Here is a 9109-nt window from a genome sequence, read left to right as displayed (position 1 = left end):
GCACTCCAGGCCGGGGCAAAAAAGGTAAAACCCCCCCTGAAAAAAAAAAAAAAAAAAAAAAAAAAGTCTGATGTGTAGGACTGTGTTGTGACTGGCGACTGTGTGGTTGAGTAGTGTACAACCTGCACAGCCATCCATGGCAGGCCCAGAAAGGAAGCTTTTGCAGAAAGCAGAGGAAAGGGTTTTGAGTTGTAAGAGTCTAGGCCCAGAGGTGAGTTAGAGAATGAATTACATTAGAGCAAGTCAAAGTGCAAACTCTGAGAGGAATGTTTTTTCATTTGGAATAATAGCAGGTGAACAAGGTGAGCCTGGATACAACAACCTACTTTTAATGAACTATTGGATATTAAAATACCGTAAATCTATCATAATAAAAACAATGGCGTGCCTGTCAAAGAACAGAACAATTAACTGGAATAGGGCAGATGCCTGAGAAACATCCTAATTCAAAGAGAAACTGTGATCAAAGGGACAATTTTGTCAATTAGTGAAGATGGGAAATACAGCAAATACAGGCTGGTGCGATGGCTCACGCCTCTAATCCCAGCACTTTGCGAGGCTAAGTGGGAGGAGCTTGAGCCTAGGAGTTCAGGACCAGCCTGGGCAACATAGAAAGACCCTGTCTCTACAAAAAATTTAAAAAAAACACAAAAATTAGCCGAGGGTGTTTCCCAGGCTGGTCTGAATTCCTGGGTTCAAACCATCCTCCTGTCTCAGCCTCCCAAAACACCGGCATTATAGGCATGAACTACCGCACCTGGCCTGGTGCTGGTTTTATTTTGCTTTTTTTCTGTTCTATGTCAAATGTTTTGGTCTGTTTCTTCCAGAGTCTCTCTCTCTCCCAGGCTGGAGTGCAGTGGCGCCATCTCAGCTTACTGCAACCTCCGCCTCCCAGGTTCAGGCAATTCTCCTGCCTTAGCCTCCCAAGTAGTTGGGACTACAGGCACGTGCCACCATACCCAGCTAATTTTTGTGTTTTTAGTAGAGATGGGGAGTTTCACCATGTTGGCCAAGATGGTCTGAATCTCCTGACCTCATTCATGATCTGCCCAGCTTGGCCTTCCAAAGTGCTGGGATTACAGATGTGAGCCACTTAGCCCTGCCGACCAGAGTGTCTCTCTCTCTCTCACTCGCAGTCTTTCTTAATCTCTTGCTCAGTCTCTCTCAGTCTATTAATTTCTCAATTGCTTTTTCAATTTCTCTTTCAGTCTCTCAATTTCTCTGTCAGTCTCCCTTTGTCAGTCGCTCTCAATCTCTTTCTCAATCTCTCAATCTTTCTCTCAATCTCTGTCTCTCTCTGTCCCTCTCCCTCCTCCTCTGTCTGTCCCTCAAACGCACTCACCGACTCCGGGTTCTTAACAAAGACCTTGGTGCTTCCCATCTGGTACTGGTCAGGCTCCATGTTGACTGCCCGAAGCAGGTGCTGGACGCCCTGGCGTTCGTCCCCACGCCACCGGGGCCACGTTTCGGGGGTCAGAATGGCATACCTGGGTGGGGAGGGCCGAGGTGTGGGAGTGCTTGGAGTAGACATGGGCTGCTGGGCGTTCTGATTGAGGGGATGGCAAGGGCGGGGATGGGAGGGCTCCGCACCTCTGCAGGAACTTGGCGAACTGGCGGCGGTAGGCGAAGCCGGCTCTGCGCACCCTGATGTTCTCCTTCAGGCCCAGGTATTCCACCTGGTGCTTGACCCTGGTGGGGAGAGTAGACTGAGTCCCCTGCTCAGGGGGCTGGGGGGACAGTCACCAGTCCTGGGGGTGGGTGGGAGGTGCTGGAGGTGGGGGATTTGGGGGGCTCTGGATTCATGCTGAGGGAAGTTTGAGGGGTAAGTTCTGTGGTCTGGGGGGGACTTCAGGGGTCAGCCTGGGGACTGGGGGAAGGGATCTTATCCTGATGGTCCCTTCTGAGGTCAGTTTGCAGGTGGGGGTGGAGGGAGGGGCTGTGCTAGTCCCTGGGTCATCCTACAGGAGGTCAGGGAAGTGTCTCGGTCAGTTCTGGGGGTAACCGCAGGGCCCTGAGGGGATGAGTCTTGGATGGGTTGGGAAGATCACCTGTTCTCCTCCCAGTCCCTGGGCCTCTTGGTCTCATTGGGTTTGATGCAGCGGATGTAGTGGGGTGTGCACCTCTTCAGTGTGGCCACCAGGTCGTTGGCTTGTTTCTGGGGCAGAAGTGGAGACGGGTGGGTGGGGGGCACAGAGATGGGACCCTCTGGACCCTTTCTTTTCCCCCACCCTAGATACAGTCTCAGGAGACAGAGACACACTGGGGGTGGGTGAGGGCTGGTAACAGGTAGGCCACAGAAGCCAGATGTCGCAGGCTGTGTTCACCTCAGCTTGTGCATACCACACTAGTGGGACTGATGTGGGGTGTCTGCCTGACCCTTGAACCCAGGACGACGAGCTCTCATATCTGTCACACTCACCACTTAGCTTGGCACATAGTAAGTGCCTAGTAGTAAATGTTTGTTTGTTGACTGAGTAACAGAGCCCTCGAAAGAGCATTTCTTTTTGTCCTTTGGGGAGACAGGTACCTTGGGTGGTGTTTTTTTTGTTTTTTGTTTTTTTTTTTTGGAGATGGAGTTTTGCTCTGTCACCCAGGCCGGAGTGCAATGGTATGATCTTGGCTCACCGCAACCTCTGCCTTCTGGATTCAAGAGATTCTTCTGCCTCAGCCTCCCAGGTAGCTGGGATTACAGGCGTGTGCCACCACACCCGGCTACTTTTTGTATTTTTAGTAGAGATAGGGTTTTGCCATGTTGATCAGGCTGGTCATGAACTCCTGACGTCAGGTGATCCATCTGCCTCAGCCTCCCGAAGTGTTGGGATTACAGGCATGAGCCACTGTGCCGGGCCGGGTATTTTTTTTTGAGACAGGGTCTTGCTCTGTCGCCCAGGCTGGAGTATAGTGGTGCCATGATAGCTCACTGCAGGTCCAACCTTCTGGGCTCAAGCAATCCTCCTGCCTCAGGTTCCAGAGTAGCTTGGATTACAGGTGTGAGCCACTGTGCCTGGCTGAGACAGGTACTTTGGAAGTAGGGAACTGTGTGTATGCCTGAGAGGCTAGCCTTGGGTTTTGCATTTTATTTTATTTTTATTTTTATTATTTATTTATTTATTTATTTTTTTTCTCTTTTTGAGATGGAGTTTCGCTCTTGTTACCCAGGCTGGAGTGCAATGGCGCGATCACGGCTCACCGCAACCTCCGCCTCCTGGGTTCAAGCAATTCTCCTGCCTTAGCCTCCCGAGTAGCTGGGACTACAGGCATGCGCCACCATGCCCAGCTAATTTTTGTATTTTTAGTAGAGACGGGGTTTCACCACGTTGACCAGATGGTCTCGATCTCTTGACCTCACGATCCACCCGCCTCGGCCTCCCAAAGTGCTGGGATTATAGGCTTGAGCCACCGCGCCTGGCTTTATTTTTATTTTTATTTGGAGACAAAGTCGCAGTCTGTTGTCTAGGCTGGAGTGCAGTGGCATGATCTCCGCTCATGGCAGCCTTCATCTCCCAGGTTCAAGGGATTCTCCCACCTCAGCCTCCCGAGTAGCTGGAACTACAGGTCCGTGTCTCAGGAGGCTAAAGCAGGAGAATCGCTTGAACCCGGGAGGTGGAGGTTGTAGGGAGCCAAGATCGTGCCACTCTAGCCTGGGCAGCAAGAACGAAGTTCCATCTCAAAAAAAAAAAAAAATTATTGGATAGGCTGGATGTGGTGACTCATGCCTGTAATCCTAGCAGTTTGGGAGACTGAGGTCGGTGGATCACTTGAGGTCAGGAGTTTGAGACTGGCCGGGCACCGCGGTGGCTCACACCTGTAATCCCAGCACTTTAGAAGGCCAAGGCAGGTGTATCACTTGAGGTCAGGAGTTCAAAACCAGCCTGGCTAACATGGTGAAACCCCATCTCTACTAAAAATACAAAATTAGCTGGGCATGGTGCTGCGTGCCTATAATCCCAGCTACAGGGAAGGCTGAGGTGGGGGAATCGCTTGAATCCTGGGGGCGGAGGTTGCAGGGAGCTGAGATCATGCCACTGCACTCCAGCCTAGGGGACAGAGTGAGACTCCATCTCAAAAAAAAAAAAAATTATTGGATATTTAAGTTTTTTTTTTTTTTTTTTTTTTTTTTTTTTTTTTAGATGGAGTCTCGCTCTGTCACCCAGGCTGGAGGGCAATGGCATGATCTCAGCTTCCTGCAACCTCCACCTCCTGGATTTAAGCAATTGCCCTGTCTCAGCCTCCCACGTAGCTGGGAGGACAGGCGTGCGCCAACATGCCCGGCTAATTTTTTTTTACATTTTAGTAGAGGTGAGATTTCACCATGTTGGCCAGGTTGGTCTCGATCTCCTGACCTTGTGATCCACCTGCCTTGGCCTCCCAAAATTCTGGGATTACAGGTGTGAGCCATATTTTACCGTAAATTAAAAAAATGGTAAATGTCTAAAAGACCAAACAAAAATTCATTAGGATAATGGTCCACTTCTGTATTTAAGGAGTTGATGGAGATTCTTAAGAAGCTGGTCCAAGCCCCCTAAACCCAGAGCTGGAGGAAGACCTTGCTGAACAGATGAGGTCATAGAGGCAGAAGCCCCAGGGGTGGTGGAGAGACAGGCATTGGAATGAGAGTCTGGAAATAGAGTCTGGACTGCAGGTAGGGTGGGACTGAACCCTCCCTGTGCCCAGTCCTCTGTCATGCACCCCAGGCCCACCTTGATCTTGGAGCCGGCAGTGCTGGGGCGCCCCTTCTTGTCTCCATCCAGCTTCTCAGGGAAGAGCATCCGGAGGAAGGCCCTGGGTGGGGGAGGGGAAAAGAGGAATTGGAGGTATGGCTGGACCTTGGGATGCCCACCTCCAGAGGCAGGGCAGCCTCAACGCCGCAAGGTGAAATATGGTTCTCTCAATGAGGATGGGAGCTGTGATGGGTGAGACACAGAGGGTTTTTTGTTTTGTTTTGTTTTGTTTTGAGACAAACAGTGGTACAATCTCAGCTCACTGCAACCTCCGTCTCTTGGGTTCAAGCGATTCTCCTGCTTCAGCCTCCCAAGTAGCTGGGATTACAGGCACATACCACCATGCTCAGCTAATTTTTGTATTTTTTAGTAGAGATGCGGTTTTGCCACGTTGGGCAGGCTGGTGTCAAACTCCTGACTTCCATTGATCCACCTGCTTCAGCCTCCCAAAGTGCTGAGATTACAGGCATGAGCCACTGCACCCGGCCTTGGTTTGCTTTTTGAGACAGTGTCTCACCTTGTCCTCCAGGTTGGAGGGCATTGGTGCGATCATAGTGACTGCAGCCTGGAACTCCTGGGCTCAAGCCAATGTGTGAATGTATTTAATGCCACTGAATTGTACATTTAATTTAATTTGATTAAATTAATTAATTTATTTTGAGAGGGAGTTTCACTCTGTCACCCAGGGTGGAGTGCAGTAGCGTGGTCTCAGCTTGCTGCAACCTCTGACTTCCGGGTTCAAGTGATTCTTGCACCTCAGCCTCCTGAGTAGCTGGGACTACATGTGTGTGCCATCACACCCGGCTAATTTTTCTGTTTTTAGTAGAGACAGGTTTCACTGTGCTGGCCAGGCTGGTCTCGAACTCCTGACCTCGTGATCCACCTACCTCAGCCTCCCAAAGTGGGTGAGCTACCGCACCCAGCCCATTTTACTTTATGTGTTTATTTCCTTTATTTTTCTTTGCCACAGAGGGGGAACAGCATGGATGAATTGTACATTTTAAAATGGTTAATAGGGCTGAGCACGGTGGCTCACACCTGTAATCCCAGCACTTTGGGAAGCTGAGATGGGTGGATCAACTGAAGTCAGGAGTTTGGGACCAGTCTGCCCAACATGGCGAAACCCCATCTCTACTAAAAATACAAAAATTAGCTGGTCATGGTGGTGGGCACCTATAGGTGCCCAGCTACTCAGGAGGCTGAGGCAGGCGGATCATGAGGTCAAGAGATTGAGACCATCCTGGCCAACATGGTGAAACCTTGTCTCTACTAAAAATACTCAGAAGGCTGAGGCATGAGAATCGCTTGAACCCAGGCAGAGGTTGCAGTGAGCCAAGATTGCACCACTGCACTGCAGCCTGGGTGACAGAGGGAGACTCTGTCTTGAAAAAAGAAAGAAAGAAAGAAAAAAGAATGTAGCATTAGTTGTAAGTAATAAGACAGAGATCCTCAAAGTGTTTGACATGTGGTTCCTGGACCAGCAACCTGGGCATCCTTGGGCCTTGTTTCCAATATGGAATCTCCCTAGGCAGAAGGATCACTTGAGGTCCCGAGTTCAAGACCAGCCTGGGCAATGTAGCAAGACCCCTATCTCAAAAAAGTGTTTTAAATTATTTTTAACTTGTCTATTCTGCCAGCAAAAATAATAACAATAAATTAATTAATTTAGCAGCATTACCTACAAAAAAGAGATAAAGAAAATTAAAAAAATAATTAGCTGGGTGTGGTGGCACATGCCTGTAGTCCCAGCTACTCAGGTGGCGGAGATGGAAGGATCCCTTGAGCCTAGGAGGTGGAGGGTGCAGTGAGCTGTGATTGAGACACTGCACTCGTGCTGTGGCAATAGACCTTATCTCTGCCAGGACAAAAAAGCAGAAGCTCAAACTCCACCCCAGACCTCGAGAATCAGAATCTGCATCTGATTCTGAACTATCAGAATCTGAACAATCAGATCAGAACTATCTGAATCTGATTTTTTTTTTTTTTTTTTTTTGAGACGGAGTCTCACTCTTGTTACCCAGGCTGGAGTGCAATGGCGCGATCTCGGCTCACTGCAACCTCCGCCTCCTGGGTTCAGGCAATTCTCCTGCCTCAGCCTCCTGAGTAGCTGGGATTACAGGCACGCACCACCATGCCCAGCTAATTTTTTGTATTTTTAGTAGAGACAGGGTTTCACCATGTTGACCAGGATGGTCTCGATCTCTTGACCTCGTGATCCACCCGCCTCGGCCTCCCAAAGTGCTGGGATTACAGGCTTGAGCCACCGTGCCCGGCCCCTGATTTTTTTTTTTTAGATGGAGTCTCGCTTTGTCACCAGTCTGGAGTGCAGTGGTGCAGTCTCAGCTCACTGCAACCTCCACCTCTTGGGTTCAAGTTATTCTCCTGCCTCAGCCTCTCCAGTAGCTAGGACTACAGGCATGTGCCACCACACCTGGCTAATCTTTGTATTTTTAGTAGAGACAGGGTTTCACCATTTGGCCAGGATGGTATTGATCTCTTGACCTCATCATCTGCCTGCTAGGTGTGAGCCACTATGCCTGGTTAATTTTTATAATTTTAGTAGAGACAAGGTTTTGCCATGTTGCCCAGGCTGGTCTGGAACTCATGGCCTCAGGTGATTTGTCAGCCTTAGCCTCCCAAAGTGCTGGGATTATAGGTATGAGCCACTGTGCCTGGCCTCTGGAGTTATTTATTTATTTATTTATTTATTTTTTTTTTTAGACGGAGTTTCGCTCTTGTTACCCAGGCTGGAGTGCAATGGCGCGATCTCGGCTCACCGCAACCTCTGCCTCCTGGGTTCAGGCAATTCTCCTGCCCTAGCCTCCTGAGTAGCTGGGACTACAGGCACGCGCCACCATGCCCAGCTAATTTTTTGTATTTTTAGTAGAGACGGGGTTTCACCATGTTGACCAGGATGGTCTTGATCTCTTGACCTCGTGATCCACCCACCTCGGCCTCCCAAAGTGCTGGGATTACAGGCTTGAGCCACCGCGCCCGGCTGGAGTTATTTTTTACATCAGAACTAGTCCACAGAAACACCATCCTGGCCACACAGCCACTCCTCTAAGGTCTGTGGCGAGATGGCAGCTCTGGGGAAGATGGGGTGGTGCCCGGTCCTCCCTCCATCCCCTTGGGGGGTTGTAGCCAGAGGTCCCCATGCCCAAGACCACTCACTGCTCACTGGTCTGCATCAGCTCTATGAGGTCAGAGAAGAGAACGTCTCGGTTCCTCTCGCAGAAGCCGCTGACGTCATAGGAGACCTGGAGGGAGGCAGTGCTTAGGACAGTGAGGGACGGAGACCTGGGTGGGAGGGTGGGCGCAGGGTGCTTTCAGCCCAGGTAGTCAAGGGTTTCCTGGGACCTGTTTTGGGGTGAGAGGATCAGGGAGCGTCTACAGCACTGTTTCAGGGTATCTACAGTTCAGGGGATAGGGGTCGGGCTCCCTGGGGGGCTGATATTCAAGTTGAGGTTAGAGGATTGTGGCTATATCCCAGGTCAGAGATGAGGGGAGGTGGGTGCTACAGCCTAGATGAGTGGGAAGACAGCTGCAGCCTGCATCAGAGGCCAGGGCGGCAATGACAGTTATAGCTCAGATTCGTGGGGCGGGGGCCTGTAGCCTCAGAAGTTAGATTGGGTGTCTCTGACCTGGTCAATCGGGGGCCAGTGTGGGGGGCCTGTGTCAGGAGGGTAACAGCTCTGGCTCAGGGAATCCCTGCGGGGGCTTCAGCCAGGGTTGGGGGCCGGGGCTGCTACCAAAGCTGGGGGCTCTCTGTAGTTCCAAGCAGGGCTTTTGCAACCCCGACTTCAGGAACATGGGAGCTCCAGCCCTTTCTGTTTGTTTGCTTTTGTTTTTTTTTTTTTTTTGGGATGGAGTTTCGCTCTTGTTACCCAGGCTGGAGTGCAATGGCGCGATCTCGGCTCACCGCAACCTCCGCCTCCTGGGTTCAGGCAATTCTCCTGCCTCAGCCTCCTGAGTAGCTGGGATTACAAGCACGTGCCACCATGCCCAGCTAATTTTTTGTATTTTTAGTAGAGACAGGGTTTCACCGTGTTGACCAGGATGGTCTCGATCTCTTTGACCTCGTGATCCACCCGCCTCGGCCTCCCAAAGTGCTGGGATTACAGGCTTGAGCCACCGCGCCCGGTCTGCTTTTGTTTTTTGAGATAGAGTCTCGTTCTGTTGCCCAGGCTGTAGTGCAGTGGCACAATCTCGGGTCACTGCAACCTCCACCTCTTGGGTTCAAGTAATTCCCCTGCCTCAGCCCCCTGAGTAACTGGAACCATGGGTAACTGCCACCACACCCAGCTAATTTTCTTTTGGTGTGTGTGTGTGTGTGTGTGTGTGTGTGTGTGTGTGTGTGTGTGTGTGTGTGTGTGTGTATATATATA

The 9109-nt window shown here is 50.7% G+C and overlaps 1 protein-coding gene across 2 annotated transcripts in view; it reads right to left on the bottom strand.

Moving 5' to 3' along the window:
• Positions 1-9109, bottom strand: part of MYO1F (myosin IF) — a 55176-nt gene that overhangs the window by 12340 nt on the left and 33727 nt on the right. For both annotated transcript variants that reach the window (XM_032251923.1, XM_032251922.1), the window contains exons 15-19: positions 7896-7981; positions 4701-4782; positions 2049-2155; positions 1591-1689; positions 1343-1487 (exon numbers count right to left, since the gene is read on the bottom strand). In XM_032251923.1, coding sequence (XP_032107814.1) covers positions 1343-1487; positions 1591-1689; positions 2049-2155; positions 4701-4782; positions 7896-7981 — 519 coding nt within the window. The remainder of the gene's footprint in view (positions 1-1342; positions 1488-1590; positions 1690-2048; positions 2156-4700; positions 4783-7895; positions 7982-9109) is intronic.

This window comes from Sapajus apella, unplaced genomic scaffold (genome assembly GCF_009761245.1).
Source record: "Sapajus apella isolate SASKATOON/1434 unplaced genomic scaffold, GSC_monkey_1.0 scaffold77, whole genome shotgun sequence".
In the NCBI taxonomy this organism is placed as follows: Eukaryota; Metazoa; Chordata; class Mammalia; order Primates; family Cebidae; genus Sapajus; species Sapajus apella.
This window is presented reverse-complemented; position numbering and strand designations above follow the sequence as displayed.